General features: G+C 33.6%; 1 protein-coding gene across 6 annotated transcripts in view; it reads left to right on the forward strand.

The window, feature by feature from the left end:
• The window catches only part of GRHL1 (grainyhead like transcription factor 1), a 75,368-nt gene that overhangs the window by 49,848 nt on the left and 6,750 nt on the right, over nt 1-18,770 (forward strand). For 4 of the 6 annotated variants that reach the window (XM_031951222.1, XM_031951219.1, XM_031951218.1 and 1 more), the window contains 5 exons: nt 6,353-6,440; nt 9,027-9,166; nt 9,640-9,677; nt 13,552-13,643; nt 16,286-16,371. In XM_031951222.1, coding sequence (XP_031807082.1) covers nt 6,353-6,440; nt 9,027-9,166; nt 9,640-9,677; nt 13,552-13,643; nt 16,286-16,371 — 444 coding nt within the window. The remainder of the gene's footprint in view (nt 1-6,352; nt 6,441-9,026; nt 9,167-9,639; nt 9,678-13,551; nt 13,644-16,285; nt 16,372-18,770) is intronic. The other 2 variants (XM_031951223.1, XM_031951221.1) reach the window with 1 other exon arrangement.

An 18,770-nucleotide genomic window follows, 5' to 3' on the forward strand; every position in this document is an offset into this window, starting at 1 on the left:
CATTTGTTTATTTTAATCATATGTAATAAGAACTTGATAATATCCCAAATCATAAAAGCATCACCGATGTTTAAGATTAGATTATTATAGTTATTGAAGAAAACTGCAGATAATTTTATATATAAGAAAATGTGTGGCTTGCTTCTAGTGATGCCTCATGGTCAATGCTCCTGGGGTTTCTTGTTACCAATATCAGTTTATTTATTTATTTTTTAAAACTCTTGTTTCACTTTCTGAGAGAGAGAGAAAGAGAGAGAGAGAGACCAAGAAAGAGGGAAGGAAAAAGAGAGAGAGCTGTTCCTATAAGAAAGAATTTAAAAAGAGGGGGGGGAAAGCAAATCAACATAACTGGACAACATATCAACCAAATCTACAATATATGTATACGGTGTTGCACATAGTCCTTTATCTCTGCAAAGAATAATATTTAATAATATTTATATAACACTTGCTATGTTTCAGGCACTGAGCTGAGGGCTTTACAAATATGTTTTATTTGTGAGGAACAAATAAGCCCTTTGAGATACATGCTGTTATTATTTCCACTAATGGAGGCTAAGCAATTTGCCCAGGGTCATACAGCAAGTGAGTATCTGAGGTCACATCTGAACTCAGGTCTTGCTAACTCCAGGCTTGGCCCTGTGTGCACTGTGGCATTACCCAGCTGCCTATAAGAAGACAGGGAGATGTGTTTCCTCTTTCTTTTTGAGCTGATCTTGACCATTATATTATATTATATTATATTATGATGGCATTCAGGGTGATTCTTCCTGAATTGGAATATGGCCTTTGTGTCAGGAGAATTCTACTGGATAGGTGGGGGGATGGGAAGGAAGGAAAGGATGAATCTTTTGATCTCCTAATGCCCTATTTTATGTTATACAAGGAGAGTAATATTGTCTCTGAAATTACAAGCCACTCAGGGAACATAAAAAAGAAATCATATTCTCAGAAGTTTCATGCCCAATTTTTTAATCTTAGGTGAAATCCTTAATGAAAATGAAAATATTATTCCCAGTGTTAACAAATACAGAATTTGAAAATATTCTCTATGGTCTTAAAGATGCCTTTCTGATTTCTTTGGGCTCTGGTTTTAGTTCTTATGTAACTCATATCCTATAGAAACTGAACAAATATTCATTACATTTTTTGGATACTCAGTAAACATTAATTGATAATTAAAGTTGTTTTTTACTTTAGGTTAATTCTATTATACCTCTTTTCTTCTATGAAACACTCTAAATGCCTCCTTATTCTTCTCTTCAAAATAAATGCATCTCATGTTGCATGCTTATTATCCCACTTCTCCATGTTCCCATGTTCATACTGATTCAATACACATTTTGGGTCTTCTGCCTCTGTATCCAATAACAAAGAAGACATGGAGTCTCTGTCATCCTCTAGAATTATTTTGTTTTTCTTGTAGTATGAAAATATCTATATACTTTTTAATGTAGACTACTTCATTGATGATTAGCAAGTCAAAAAAGAGAAACTATGTCTTTGAAAATATTCCTTTTAGCTATGTAGTACTTTGATTGGATGGAACATCATTATTATAAATCTGTTCTTGCATGAGAAGAATTGAATATTTCAGAGAAAACTAAAGAAAAATTGGACCCTCAACAAGTAGAGATTTGGCAGGAGCAATCCCTGATTATATGTTTCTCTGGCCCTCTGTAAGGGAGAAAATGTTTAATGAAGTCCATTTACCACAGGGAACTTTCCCTGGAGTCAAAATTGAATTGAATTCATGTAAAATTCAGTTGTAACCATACAAAAAGACCCTTACATTGATTACTTGAGCCATGCCATTTTAGATAACTGAAGTAATTACCTAAAATATATTTGGTTTTCTTAACTTTAAATGTCAGAGTAGGTTGGATTTTTGAAGTTTTTTTTTACCCATTACTTGGCCATTCATGAATTTGATTTCTGCCAATATACATACATACACATGCACACACATATTCCTTTTGCTTTAGAAGTCCTTTTAGCACTCCTGTCTCCATTCCAATTAGGTAACATGGTCTAATTAGTTAAAACTGATTTCAGACATTGACTGTCTCTCTAGACAGTATGATAATTAAAAGTGGGTATGAAAATGTCCTAAGGTGAACTGCCTTTTTTAGAGGGTATAATTAATCAAGTCCTGGCTTAATCTCCTTTCACTACTTGTATGACCTTGGGCAAAATGGTTTGAAAGAGAGAATATTTATGGATCTTTAAGTCTGGGGTCTCCTATCATAAAATCTCTACACCAGAAGCTATGCAAAGGTCATCTAGGACAATTTATTTATATCTAATCAAGAATCCTGTCTCAAAGCATCCCTGATAAGAGCTCCCATAGTAGGAACTCAAGACCTCATAACTTTATGTCACAAGGGGAGGAAGACTTTGGTTTAACATGACCAATCTGAGGTTAAAAAAATTGCTCTTCAGTTCAGTGATAGCACATTATAGTCATAGCCTAGAAGATCTTTTATTTTGAAAAACCTTCATAGTAGTTTCTTTCTATTTTATCACACTTATTAAAGCCCTTAACCTTTTTTTTTCAATTTCACTAGATGTTTGTCCTAGAATTTCAAATATCAAATACAGATTTATCTACATTTGAATTTTCACCGTCTTTAATCTGCTCTTCAAAACACTTGACACATTTGCTAATGTGGAATCTAGTGGCCAAGTGGGAAAACACAAGCAATTTTTAGTTGTTGAGAGCAATTGTAAGGTCAGTTTGACAGTTTCTAATGAAGCTGATTACTTCAGGGAAATTTATCCAGACAAAAGGAAGAAATTAATTTAAAATTCACAAAATGTTTTTTGAAAAAGAAAATTTGAGTCTTTTAAAATTGCTTATGTTTGAAGTGAACAAGAGAACATTGTACATGGCAATGATAGAGATTACATGATGATCAACTTTGATAGATGTAGCTCTTTTCAACAATTAGTGATTCAGGCCAATTCCAATAGATTTGTGATAGAGAGAACTGTCTGCATCCAGAGAGCAGGTTATGGAGACTAACTGTATCACAACATAGTATTTCCACATTTTTTGTTGTTGTTGTGTTTGTTAGCTTGGTTTTTTCCCTCCGTTTTCTCCCTTTTGAACAGATTTGTGTGTGTGTGCAGCATAAATTGCTGTTTTCAGACCTTTTCAAATTGTTTCTTTTTTTTTTCATTTATAAATAGTGTTTATAGGGCAGCTAGATAGTACAATAGATGCATAACCAGCTCTAGAATCAGGAGGACCTGAGTTCAAATCCTACGTAAGACACTTAATATTTATTGATTGTATCACCCTGAGCAAATTATTTAACCCCAATTGCTTTGCCAAAAAATGTATTTGTTATATAGGATTTACTGTGGTGTAAAAAAAAAAAAACTAAAATAGAAGTTAAAAATAATGTTATTTTAAAATAAATTCCAAAAGGGTAAGCATTATTTTAAGTATCTTGAAGAATATATTAATTATAGATCAGATTTATCATTAAAGAAAAAAATTTGGAAGGAGAAGATTGTGAATGTGTGTATCCATACACACACATAAACATATGCATATTATATATACATACATATTTATTTATAAAATATATGTGTATGTATACTATAGTTGCCCACTAAGTGAGTAGCTATGATACTAACTTCCTATATTATCTTGGACAAGTTGTTCTCTATACTACTTCCTTTTCTGATTCTACAAAATGAAAATGTTGGATGAGATAGTTTTCTAAGTTTCCTTTCTATCTTTGATAATCATATTCATTACATTTATAACCATCCTGTAGAACTTAGTCTATAGTTTTACTATTCTAAATAATTACAGGGGTTTATCTGTTTTCCAGACACATTATTTCTGTGGTTTATTTGATGCCATATTTTTGGTTAGGAATACAATCTCCAATTATAAATTTAACTTCTATAGGAAAATAATAACAACAAACTTACAATATGGATATAGGAACACATTATGATGAAAGTGTGAACTTGTGTATATCTCTCCTTTATTTCTCTAAAGAGAAGGTTAGAGGAGGAGAAAAAGATGTTATTCAATTGAAAGGGGCAGTATTGAATAAAGAATTTTAATCATACCAGAATCACAGCATTGTAAGACACTAGGAATTATTTAATCCTACTCTTTGACCTTTTCTTTCTTTGTTACGTGTTTCTATTTCCGGGGAATATTCTATTTCTTCTTGAGCAGACTTTTATTTTATTTTTTTAGGCAATCAGGAATAAATGACTTGTCCAGAGTCACACAGCTAGTAAGTATCTGAGGCCAGATTTGAACTCAGGTTCTACTGATTCCAGGGCTGGTGTTCTATCCACTGTATCACCTAACTGCCCCACAAGCAGACTTTTATAGCATCTTCGAAAATATGATTCTATTTGTCTTTTTTAACCTCCTTGAAATCCTTTCTCTCCAAAATCTAGCATTTAAGATAATTTCTGGGTTAAGACATAATGACCATTTTTCCCTTCAGATACCAATTGTGTTTTTAGGTTCTTGGTCAGAAACTTATCCTCATTGTTTTCTCTACATTTCTTCTGTTTTTTTGTTTTTTGTTTTTTTTTGTTGTTGTTGTTGAAAAAAAGGGCTCAAAAAGTTTTGCATTTCTATCATATACTTTTGCCTGCCTTATGATCTTCTTCAGGAATTCATTTCCTCATTAAGTGCTCTTAAATATACTCCTAATAAGACAGTATACACCTATCACAATGTCACTTCTGTTTTCTCTGTCCTTGCTATACAAATGTTTTCTCACTGTACTTTCCTCTTTTGTTTGTGGATATTCTCAGGGTAGTATAAGTTCTTTTTTAAAATATTAAATAATTAATTAGAAATAATACTAAACATCAATTTAAAAACTACATTTACATTTAAATTAATTTCAACATATAACATATTGTATTACTTTTTAGTTTTCCTTCTAAGACTTTATCAGCATTCTTTGTTCATTCATTTCATTCACTTTTCCTCAGTGAAAATAGTGTATGTTCCATTCTTCTGATGTAACTTTTTTCCCCCACTTTGCATTATTTAATCTTTTCATTTTATTCACTTTTCCTCAGGTGATTATAATGTATGCTCTACTGGTTCTACTTCGTTTTTCACTTTGCATTATTTTATTTTTTCAGATTTCTTTTGAATTTGTCATATTTGTCAATTTTAATTTCTTTATAGTATTGATTACACAAATGTACCACAGTTTACTTAACCAATCACTTATTGATGAACATATTTGGTGTGCTTCTAGCTTTTTGAAAGTAAATATGATTTTGACTGAAAAACTTTGAAGAGATAGTTCTTTTTTGTTTGTTTTTAGCTATATTATTTTAATAATATTATCAGGTACATTAACAATCATGAAATTATTTTGTCAAGGGCATAACTATTAATTGTAACTCTTACTGAAAATTGTCAGATCACTACTATTTCTTCTTGATGATATTCCACTACCCTTTTTTATATAATCTGTTCCTTTTGAAAATATACTTTTACTCTGCCATACTGTAGTCATGAATTATATCACACCAAGCCTTAGTGATACTTGCAAAGTCACTGTATAACAATCTCTTGGGTAACAGTCACTTTAAATGTTTAGAAAGTGAACAAGTAGGCAGAGATGAAAAGATATACATAGTGAAGGACAAGGAGGGTAATAGTCTCACTGTTCTTTTCAAAAATCAAATTATATCTAGAGAATCATATCCAGTTTTAAGTATCCTTTAAGTAGTTATCCTAAAAAACTAAACAGGATTAAAGAAAATGACCAGGATAATGAGGGATCTATGAATGTCATACAGTTGAAGAAATTGGGAAAAAATTGAGAAAGACATTAAGATTAGAAGTGAGGAGGCATCAAAAGAATAAAGAAAGCTATAACTGTCTTCAAAACTTGATGGATTCTCATGTGGAAAGGGTTATATTTATTCTGGGTTTAGGATCATAGAATTTAGAAGCAGAAAAGATTTTGTAGATTATATGTTCTGCTTCCTTCATTTTATAGATCAAGAAACCAAGTCATGCTCAGAGGGCTGAATCAAAATTAATAGATTACTAGATGGCAGATTTCAGATGAATATAAATGGTTTTGAAATCTCCAATTTTAGCTGAATGTAATAACATTGGAAGATCTACTGTTGATCAGAAGTATTGTTTTCTTTATAAACAAATTTGAAAGCTTTAGTGGACTATTTTAAAATAAAATAAATTTTTAGGTTCCAAGAATAGGTCACATGGTGACACTTCTCTTCAAAAAGGAAATTGCATTTTCCTTTGTTAAAAATAAAGTGAGACCTTTTTTTGAGAAGACTAGACAGACAATAACATCTTTTATCTTCTTGATAGGGAGCTGAACGGAAGATCAGGGATGAAGAGCGAAAACAAAGCAAAAGAAAAGGCAAGTGTACTGACCCCAGCTCCCAGTTGAATGCCTGTAAGTAGAAACGTTTCCACTAAAAGTTTAAGACTTCATTTCCCAGGCAGAACCGTGGCTACAGTTATTGGCCCCTCAAATACAAATGACAACACAATTGGGGGTGATTTTCCTGGTCAAGACAAGTAATGATGTAAATGGCTTCCTTTTCCAGATTAGGAAACTGAGGCATCAGCAACTTGACTGGGAACCACAGAAAAGATACATACATACAGATGTGTGTATAGTTTTTTTCCAGCATATGCACATATCTTTATTACTTTTCAAACTAACAACTTTAAAAAGTTTCTTAACTCTTGATGGAAATTTTTATGTGCTGACACCTGTAGGTTCCACAGTTGTTCTGCTTGGGCATTTCATGGATAATAATAATGATAACAACATTATTAGCTCATTTTATGTGGTATTTTAATGTTTCACAAAACACTTTTCTTACAACAGTACTTTTAGTAAATATAACTCACGTGCTGTTATCCCATTTCCAAAATTAAATAACTGAAACCCAAAGTGCTTAGTGAATTGCTGGAGTCACAAAGGTAGTATCAAGGCTAAATTTAGGGTAGGTATTCTAAATCACATCAGTCACTAAATGAACATTTATTAAGTGTCTACTATGTACTGGGCACTATTTTAAGGTAAGTATTGGAGATACAGACTTAAAGGCAAAAGACAGCTCTGCTCTCGAAGAGCTCACAATCTGGTGGGGAAGACAATATGTGGGCAGGTGTGTATGAACAAGTTTTATAGAGGACACATAGAAAATAATCAATACCAGGAAGTCACTGGAAGTAAGAAGGATGGGGAAAGGCTTCCTGTATAAAGGTGGGATTTAACTGGTATTTGAAGGAGGCCATTAGACAGAGATGAAGAGGGAGAGCATTCTAGGATGGGGGATAATGTCTGGAGCTGAGAGATGAAGCATCTTGTTTGGAGAACATCAGGGAAGTCACTTACAATGGATCAAATAGTACATGGTAGGGAGTGGATGGTATTAAGTATAAAACTAGAAAGGTAGGGGAGCTAGATTATAAAGGATTTTATATTTTATCTTGGAGGTGATAGAAAATCATTGGAGGAGTCAGTATGTGTGTGTGTGCTGTTGGACTTATGTTTTACAAAAATCTCTTTGATATCTGAATGAAGGATGGACTTAAGTGGGGAGAGACTTACAGCAAGCAGAGCAAATAGTAAGTTATAGTCCAAGAATGAGAAGATGAGACTTTATAGTAGGATAGTGGCAATATTACAAGAGAGAAAGGAACATATTTAAGAGATGTTTCAACAGTGAAATCAACAGACCTTGGCAACATATGGGATATAGGGGTTGAGAAAGAAGGAGGAATTGAGGATGACTTCTAGGTTATGAGCCTGAGGTACTGGGAGAAAGGAAGTGCCTTCAGTAGTAACAGGGAAGTTTGGAAGAGAAGTTTTACGGAAAGAATGAGTTCATTTTTGGACATGCTGAGCTTAAGATGTCTAGAGAACATCCAAATTAAGATGTCCAATAAGCAATTGGAGATGTGAAACTAGAGGTTTGCCAGAGAAAATGTAGGGGGTGAGGAAGAGAGGATACACAGATTGATTATATAGAGATGATTATTTAATTCATTGAAGTAACATAGCAGGAGAAGAGAAGAGGCCCCAGGACAGAGCTTTGTGGGACAGCTTTTGTGGTTTACCAGGTGTGAACTGACTGAAGATTCAACAAAGACATGATGGAGGATAGGGAGGAGAACCAGAGGAGAGGAGTGTTTGGAAAACTTAGAGATAGGAAAATATCAAGGACTAGAGTGTGATCCATAGTATCAGGACCTCAGAGCTGTCGAGTTCTTAACTGAGAAGTTGGGAGGTGGGAAGCCATGAGAGCTTTGAAAAAGAATGCAAAAGTTTGGAAGAGCCTCTGGAGAATGGGATAGAACATCATGCTTTCTCTTCTATTTGTTTTATACAACTAGTTTTTAGTTTCACACACCTTTTAGCTACCTATGTGAAGGGGAGAGAAATACTGCTGCTTTCTCATTGTTGTTTTCCATGCCAGCATGTGTGTTTTTAAGCATTTAAGTATTTTTATTTTGAGCAGACATTACTTGAAGATTTTCTAATTACCATTCCTCATTGAAGGTTCCTAATAGAACTTTAGAGGACGCCTTTGTGTGTGGCTAGGATTGTAGCAATGGTTAGTATATTTTTTAACATTTTTGAAGCAGAAAGAAAAACTTGTTGTATTTGGTTTATTTTTAATGTGAAGAGCCATAGGAGGCCAGCTGAGGTTAAAGGTTTTTTCTGTCTCATTTTCAGAAATTTTTAACAATTTTTTAATTGTTCAGAAATAAGGAAGGATGCATGAATTTCTCTTAACTTTGATAAAAGTTACACTTTTGGTTTAGATTTTGGATATGGCACATTCACTTATTTATAAACCAGTTTATCTTAGTCCTCAAAACTGAAACTTATGCCACAAGTTAAATATGAAAAGTGTGATAACATACCTCTTTTTTCTTATAAGTGATACAGAATATTGTGTAGTGTACATCCTGGTACTACATTTTCTATTAAAATTTGTTTCTTCCACCTATTCTATTTCAGGTCTTGATGTTAAAGTGCCTCTGCTTCCATCCCACAAAAGAATGGATATCACAATCTTCAAGCCTTTTATTGATCTTGACACTCAGCCTGTTCTCTTTATCCCTGATGTGCACTTTGCCAACCTTCAACGTGGGGCTCACGTAAGTGACAAATCTTCTAAGGTCTTGGGATGTTCATTTGATTCTGTTATTTATGCTTTCAATATTGTTATAAGTAGGTACTTTTCTAGTCCAGTATATTCCTATTTAAGTAGAAACTGAAACTAAAAGGAATTTGACTCCCTTTTAAGAGTTAGCCCTTCAAAAATATTAAATAGAACTAACATGACATCTCAAAAATACCAAGAAATCCAGGGTACATTTCATTTGATTTGTGTCTAGCTTATTTTAAATGATCATATATCATCACATTTGGTTTCTAATTAAATGTTTGGAAAAGACTGCAAATGGAGATGAGGCCCATAAGCATTTGGTTTGAAGAGAGCAGATTAAATGAAATTTGATTCCATTTGGTCAGAAATCCAAAACTATTTACATTTTGGTTTAATAAAACTCTTATTTAAAATGCATATTTTGAGAGTATTTTAAAACAATCTATTTTATTTTTTCTAAAGGTACTTCCTATTGCCTCAGAGGAGCTGGAAGGTGAAGGGTAAGCTTTGTTTTTCAGTATTATTAAGATTATATACTTTAGAATTAGAAAGTATCATTGAGATTATTTAGTTCAGTCTCTTCATTTTATAGATGAGGAAATCGAGTCCTATAAAGGCTAAGTGATTCACTCAAATCTTTTGATTCCAAATTCAATGCTCTTTCTACTCTCCATGACAGCTTTATCCTGCCATTTTAAATTCAAACCATCTTGAGAATGCAGAACATACAGGTATCCAAGATGATAGTCTTTCTCTTTTAGTAGGGCAGAATTTTCTTATTGCTAATTATCTAATCATAGGCATATAAACTTCAAGTCTCAGGCTGCATTTGATTTTCCCCTGATATGATAGAAAAGTTATTTTTAACCAGAATTTTATAGTTACCTCAAGTACTCTTCATTCTTGAAATGGCTAATCTATAAAAAAAACTGAAGAAGCAGAAACTTTTATTTTGCTGGACCATTTATTGCTGGACAATCAATACTTTCTGGTTCTGTGGAGCCAAGTCTAGAACATTTGGGAATTGTTCCCTTTCTCCTAGTTTTTCCCTTGCTTTTCCCAAACAAACTTCTGTCTTTGGACGTGAGCTTAACTTTTTCCAGTGCATTTGCTCCTTGCCACCCTATTCAATGAGCCCAGTTATAATGAATGCCCTTTTGACCAGCCCTGTTTACCAAAAAAAAAAAAACATGATACACACAATTGCAACATTTAAATGTTCTGATTCTAGGAAGAAATGAAAGCATATAGCATAGATTATTATACAAATGCAAAAAAGTTTTTAGTGATTTTAAAAATTATTATTGTAAAGAATATGAAGTCTTTATTACTGGAATAATAACTACACAGGTGGATTAGAACATTAGACTTTCTCTGAACTTTTAAAAATCTATTATTCTTTGGCAGAGAAAATGTGCAATTGGGGGTGGGGTACAGCAGAATATTCATTCCATGTTTCTCTCTCTATTGTGTTTTTTCCTCTTTACTTTCATTGCCAAACTTTTCCCCAATGAGTTTATTATCCAAGACTTGATTCTTCACTGCCCCTCTCATGAATACTCTTCAATTGCTCTTCTGATTTACTCTACAGAAACCAAAATAAACCAATTTTATTTGTAAAATAAAAATTTTAAGAATTAGTAGGGCTCTTTCTTAATCATGATTCTCCTTAACATCTTTGCAACATTCCATATTGTTGACTATCCTTTTGTTCAAATCCTTTTCTTGGCTTCCACGATGCACATTATTCAGGTTTTCCTTTTTCTCTCAAATCTTGTTTCCTTTACTGGTACTTCTTCCTTCTCATACTCTTATCAACATGAATTTTTCCTAATCATCAATTTTTGGCTCCCCACTTTTCTTTCTTCATTTAGATAGCATGGACACTTAAGTTAGAAGTCAAAGATGTGGGTTTGATTTTCAAGTATGATGCTAATTAGCTGTGTGACTTCAAAAAAGTCACTTCATCCCTCTGAGTCTGTTAGCTTATATACAGCAAAAAAGGAATTGGACTAGATGGCTTCTAAGGTTATTTTGAGCTCTAGCTCATCTCCTGTGACTTCAACCATCACCTCAATCTCTTTATTTCTCCCTGGGTGCCTGCAAGCATATATAATTCTCCCCAGTCCTTAAACACTTCATTATTATTCTACCATGCTGTCATCCAAAGTTGTTCCTCCGTTTCTTGGAAAAACTCTTTAAAATAATTATTTTACACCCATTGCCTTTACTTTCTCTCAGTTGTTTCTAAACACACTACATTCAGCTTCCAACATTATCACCCCATGGAAACAGCCTTTTCTAAAATCATCGATGATCTATTAATTGCCAAACCTTAGAGCATTTTCTCCATCTTCATCTTTTTTCACCTATTTCACCTATTATCACCAGTTGGACATACTAGATCATGATGTCTAACTCAAAGAGAAGTAGGATCCACTAATGTATACATAATTTTCTCTGCAGATGTATGTAGACTGCACAGTGACTTACTTTTTAAATGTCACATTAAAAATATTTTATTGTATTTTTATTAATTTTGTTAAATATTTCCAAATGACATTTTAGTTTGGTTCAGGCCTCACCCAGAAATGTTGTAGGCCTCCATACAGCTGTACTTTGGACCACTTTCTTCCACATACTTTCTTCCCTCTAGGTTTTAAGGCATTGCTTTTTCTTGGCTCTTCTCCTGTCTTTTTATTGCTGCTTCTTGGTCTTTTTTTATGGATTATCATCCATACCAAATTGTGGGTATATGAGTCCTATTTCTCTTCTATTTGTTCTACATTGTCTTACTTGATGACCTTATCAACCTGTATGGATTTAATTATCCCCTTTGCTGATGACTCTCAGATTGATATTTCCAGCCATTTCTCTTGAGCTCCAATCTCTCATTACAACTGTCTATGGGACATTCCAAAGTAAATATTTCAAGCTCTAAATATCTAAAACCTCTCTCTTTGGGTGTGTTTCTGTTTCTCTCTCCCTTCAGATCTACCCTGCTTCTGAATTTCTCTACCTCTGCCAGGGCTCAGCCATTCTTTTAGTTACTTATTTTGCAACTTTTAAATCTATCCCTTTCTCTCTATTCACATAGCCACTACTCTGGTTCAAGTTGGCATTACCTCTCTTTTGAAATTTCAATGTTCTCATAATTGATCTCCCCACTTCGAGTTTCTCCTGTCTCCAATTCTTTGGATGAGAGAGTTTGAGTCTAGATGAATCGTACTTCCCTTCTAGCCCCAAATAACTATGAAGGGGCAGTCTTTGTCTGTTTCCCAAATTCAGAACTTGAGTCTTCTTAGTCTCTTTCCTTCTCACTACCTGATCATCTATTATATTTTTCTTGTGTCCCTCCCCAACCTTCCTTTCCCCTTTGCTGCCATCTTAGTGTAAGACTTAGCACCTCAGAGCATCCATTCTGTCCCCTGGCCTTGGATACTCTGATGACTACTCTTTTTTTGAAAATCTTCAAAGGTTTTCTCTCCATTAAAAGATAAAGGCCAGATTTTCTAATTTGTCACTCTAGGCTCCTTATGGTCTGTCCTCCACCTACATTTCTAGCCTTAAACTCATAGAATCATAGATTTAGAGATGGAAGATACCTTAGCGATTTTCTGGTCCAACCCTGACATTTTATAGTTGAAGAATTGAGCCCTGAGAAATTGAGTGACCCTGAAGTCACGCAGGAGGTAGTATGTGATTGATGTGATCTCAGGTCCTCTGACTCCAAACCCCCTGTTCTCTATTCCAGTAGTGTTGTGTCACTCACTCCTGCCCAAGCACCTGGCACCTTAGCCTTTCTTTCTTTGTGCCCTTTCTCTTGCCTGCAATGGCTTTTCCTCCTAGGTAAATGTCCATCTTTCAAGATCCAACTGAAATTCTGCCTTCTCTAAGAAATCTCCACTGACCATTCCACACAGATATTATCTGTCCCTTTTAGGGAAGTCCGAGTTTTGTGATAATAAAAGGCATTGGAGCCATTGTCTGGGTATATGGGATCTAGTCCCAGCATTGTCACTAAATAACTGAATGAATTTGGGTGCTCTGCCTCAGTTTCCTCATTTATAAAATGGAAGAAAAGACTAGATTCATCTGAGCTAAAACTGCAAGAGACTTTATAATATCTTCCAGATCGAAATTTTTATTATTGTGTTAATATTTTTCTATACAACTCATTTGGCACTCATCATTTATTATCTGATATTGGTTATCTTTCTACATATGTAAATCTTGTTTTCCTAAGATCATTGAATTCAGGAACCAAATTTCTTGCTACAATGCCTTGCACATGCTAAGCATTCAGTAAATTATTGTTATTGATAATTGTTTTATTGATAAGACCACTAACAATATAGTTTGGGTTAATTTCAGATCTAACATGAAAAGGGGACCATATGGAACTGAAGATGACTTTACTAGTACACCTCCTGCTAAACTGACCAGGATAGAGGAACCAAAGAGAGGTTTGTTTGCTGTACTTGTGTGGTAGATATTTTATTTCAGAAGAGAGATTTAGCCAATTAATTTATATGTTAATGTTACAAATCACCTTTGTCATTCTCTGATGAAAATGATAGCTTGAATTTATATGGTACCTTAAGTCCTAGCATGTGACTTGAAGATCCCATTGATGTTTTAATTATAATAATAAGAAAGAATGCCACAGACACAACAGGAACATTTACCACACTTTCAATCTCCTTGAACCTGGAGCTGTCCTTTATAGATTCTTCTGAGCATATCAAACTGAAATTTGGCTTGCTAGTATCTTGTAGTTCAGCAGTGGATTTATTACTGAGAAGAAAAGAGGTCTCCCTGAAGGCAGACATTGTCATAACCTTGTTTTTTCTACAAGTTCCATTGGTATTTAAGAATGAACATTTTATAGTAAAGCATAAGCTTAACAAGCCAGATGCCTGCACAAAACAGGATTGAGCACTGTGAGGGCTCCAAAGATACTAAATCATTGACTATGCTGACACAATCATGGGAAGTGGCATTATTATTGAATATTAGATAAGTTAAAGCCCTTCAGAGAAGAATGTTATTCTTCATTCAGGTGAAATGTTGATAGTGAGATTAACCAACAGTAATTAAAGCTATTCCACAGCTGTAATCCCAGTAGGGGATAATCACAGGGACTGGGACACTTACTTCAGTGCTTTATCATTTTAGGTTAATTAAGAGAAAAGGGAATGTGAAAATTAGAAGTTTCCCTACATTTATTAGCACTTTCTTTTCCCCTCTCTCCCCATCTTTCAGAAGTTTTATGTATGATTACAGGAGAGGGCATCCATGAATGAATGCACACTTTATATTTTTAATCCTTAAATAATGATACTTTTCCCTTTTTAAAATAATTTCTGTGGCAAAAAATATAAAAAACTTACTATACACTTCTAATGCAAAACATTGAATAAGAAGAGAGAGAAGAATAATTTATGGGCTAAAATTAAAACAGATCATATTCACTACCACAGCCAACATACATTAAAGAAGAAAAAACTGAAAGGTTTAGGAATGTTATATATATGAAAATGGAGAGTTATAGAAACTCAGAGCTAAAAGGCACTTTAAGAGAATCAACTAGCCCAGTAGCCTCAAATTCAAACTACATGTTTGAGTTATTCATTCAACAAAATTAATTAGTCTCTTTCTTTATGTAAGACACTAGGTACACACTAGAGGTAAAAACCAAAACAAAAAGAAAAAAAAAAAAAACGAAGCCCTACTCTCAAGGGGTGTATGGTCTGTTAGAGGGAATGAGACATATATAATAGTATAATAGAAGGTGGAGTTTGCTAAGTGGTACAGAGGATAGAGCACTGAACCTGGCCAGACCAACTCATTGGCCTGAGTTCAACACTGGCCTCACTTACTGTGTGACCCTGGGCAAGTCTCTTACTCTTGTCTGCCTCAGTTCCTAATCTGTAAAATGAGCTACAGAAGGAAAGGCAAACCACTCCATTATCTTTGGAAAGAAAACCCCAGGTGAGATCATGAAGAATCAGAAATGATCAAAAATAATAAATAAATAAGTAAACAAATTAATTAATTAATTAAAAATAAAATAAAAATAATAAAGAGATAGGATGGGAGCAAGTGAGAAATCAAGACAAAGTGATCTAGGAATATTTAAGGAAAGGGGATAACATTTGAAGAGGATGAGGGAAGGCTTACATAGCACTTGAGTCTTGAGGGAAAAGAAGAATTTCAAATTTATATCATTAATCAATTTGTATTTCCTTTTAAATATTTGTTCCTCTCATCTCTATAACAAATGATAAAAGATTTATTAATCTAAATTAATATTCAGTCAGGTACCCAGAGAAAGGGCCTTATTATAAGCATTCTTTATAATCTTGTAATTTAGAGGCTATAAACAGCCACTTATGGATTTGAGGTTTTTTTATCTAGTTTATTGCCAGGCTTTTACTTCTACCTTTTCCAGAAAGATTCATACTGATAAGTTCCCAGTGAGATTTAAATTTACTAAATCTCATCCCCGTGCCTTAGTAAAGCTATCCCATATACCTAGAGTTTGTTCTTCCCTGACTTCTGCATTTTAGAATCCTTCTTTTCTTCAAAAATAAAGTACCTCCTTCAATATGGAATCCTGGATCTTCCCCTCTCTGCAGATGTTAGTGTCTGTCTCCCAAAATTACCTTTTATTTCTTTTGCATATACTTATGTATACATATTTTTTCTCCCATAAAATATGTTTCTTAAAGACAAGGACCAATTCATTTTTTGTTTTTGTAACTCAGTGCCTAGCACAGCACCTGGTATGTGTTATAGATGTTTGTTGAATGAGTGATTGATTTGCCATAATGAAAACCTAGGAACAAAAGTTTTCCATATTTGTTCCATGGTTGGAAATTTTTTTCTTCAACTGTTAAGAAAGCTGAAATAACAAGAAGTTGAAAATTGAATAAATTAAGGTGTATTTTGGGTTGGCTAATGAACATTGACTATAGTAGTGAATATTTTTTTTATTTCAATTTTAGCTCATAAACATTTGTTACTTTCATCTGTATTTATGGAGGGTGGGAACCGTCAATGAAATTCACTTTTCTCTCCATGCCTTCTTCATGTTGACTTTTAGTACTGCTCTATGTTCGAAAGGAGTCAGAGGAGGTTTTTGATGCACTGATGCTCAAGACACCAACTTTGAAGGGTCTAATGGAAGCTGTAAGTAATACTGTATATAATATATATTTTTTAATTTTCTTTTTTAAATTGTGGGCTGTTATAATCAAGGAACACAAACATTTCAATATAGAAAGAACAAGAAAGAGGATTATATAAAACATTTTGAACTTTTGTTACATATAATGTGGGTGTGTGGGTGTGTGGGTGTGTGGACACACACAGGTGGCTTTGGGCTTACAGTTCCTAAGTTATAGTTTTCATAAATGTATAAACATTTTCAGAAGACATTTAGAAGACAGTAACAAAATTGCTTTTTGCTTGTGTCCTTTTGTACATTTTTAAATATTGTTCTTTGCATTAAAAAAAAGTTTTAGTGATTTATTCTTCTTGCCTATCACTTCCCACTAAGTTATCATCCACTTCCAAATAGAAGCACTCCTTTGTAACAGATATGTATATAGATTATCAGACTTTCCAAAAACAAACCATCTTTTACATTTTTTCACTTAGTAGTACCCATTTAACTTACAAGATTTTAAGAAATATTTGAATTTCTAATTATATAAGAATTTATGTTTTATTGTAATAATTCTTAAGTAGCCATGTATATAAGTAGGCTTTTTTTAGTTCATATTCAAAAGATTTTTTTAAAAAAACACACCAGGATTGAACTTGGTGTTTTTTATTTGGATCATTAGTCCTATGTTGTATTGACATGTGCTATATGATGTACTATAAAATTCCTTGAATTTGTGTATTTGATTGAATTAAAAATACAATAGAAAACCAACAAGTTATTTCAACCAAGAATTTGAATACATAAAAATTTCTAATTAGGGAATTGCTGAATTTGATTAATTATTGTTGTTTGTCCCTGAAGAGGACCAAAATGACAACACTCTTATTAGTCAAGTTAGTGTGTCTGACTGTGCCTGATCAGACCAATAAGAGTTTAGAATGCACTGACACAGATCATGCCCAAATAGTCCATATGAACATTTGGGGTGGATTTTCTAATTTTCTTTGAATTTATGCCAAGATGATACATACTTATGTTTGAAAAAAAAAAGTTTAGAGATGTTAAACTAATCCCTAAATCTGGCTTCAGACAGTTACAAGCTGTGTGACTGTGGGCAAATCACTTAATCTTGTTGGCCTCAATTTCCTCATCTGTAAAGTGAGCTGGAGAAGGAAAAGGCAAACCACTGTAGTGTCTTTGCCAAGAAAACCCAAATGGGGTCATGAAGAATCAAATATGACTGAAATAAACCAACAACTAAAAGCTAGTCCCATAAGACAATAGCAATGGCTCATAAAATTTTCTGTTGCTATTAGAGTTTTTTTAATATGACTTCAGTAAAGAAAGCCAAAGACTCAACTGATCATACTTTATCTTCGTAGGATAGTATTCTATTTGTCATATTTATAGCACAAGGAAAACTACCCTGATAATTGCCCACCTTGTTCTTATACTGTGTTGAGCTTCAGACATTCAGCATTTGTCACTAATCTTTTATCAAGTCCAGCTTAAATCAGTTAATGGAAAATAGTCGAGTACACACACACACACACATACACACACACGCACATGCACATGCATGCACTCATGCACACAAACCACCATTACCACCATACTGAATTGTTAATAATGAGGCTCATCAATCCCCTGCAGGTTAGAGATGGGTCCTTTATGGTCCCTCTTAGTTCTAGATCAAGAACCCTACTCTCCTTAAAAAGTAGAGAGACTTACTATAGGACAGAGTCCAGAAAGCCTTGTTATCAGCAGGAAGAGGAGCTGGGATAAAAACAATTGAGATTCACTTTCTTTGAAACCTCATTCTCTCCCATTCATAATAAAGTCATTAAAGTTTCTTAAAACAATCCAGAGTAGGCATTTTACAAATGTAGTATTATTCATTATTAAATAAGAGGAAAAAATTAGCATCATAAATCTAGAATTGGAAGGGGTTTTAAGAGTTCTAACTCTCTCATTTTATGGATGAGGCCCAAGGGTGTAAGTGTGAAAGGGGATAGTACAAGAGATTTGAATCTAGGACTTCTGGCTCCAGAACCAGAACTCTTTTCCCAGTACCATTTCAGCATTAAGGTTATACTTGGTTTTTAGAAATTTTTATATTTTTTTATATTAAAAGAACAAATAAGGAATTGTGTAAGTTTGGTTGTATATCCATCCATATGTTCATGCCATATTTTTCACCAGTGCTGTGGGGATAGACACCTTGGAACTTGTTTGAGGAATAATCACATATAAAATATTTGAACCAAGATATCCAACTCTAAAAGAATTGTTTTTGACTTTGGAGAATTCTTATTATTAATTTTCCTTTACAAAGTGAGCCGTGGCCCTAAAAGGAAAATTAATAATTTGTCCTGTTGTGATCTTACTACATCTACTCAGTGGCTTATAGAAATAGAGG

The sequence above is a fragment of the Sarcophilus harrisii genome, chromosome 2 (assembly GCF_902635505.1).
Source record: "Sarcophilus harrisii chromosome 2, mSarHar1.11, whole genome shotgun sequence".
Classification (NCBI taxonomy): domain Eukaryota; kingdom Metazoa; phylum Chordata; class Mammalia; order Dasyuromorphia; family Dasyuridae; genus Sarcophilus; species Sarcophilus harrisii.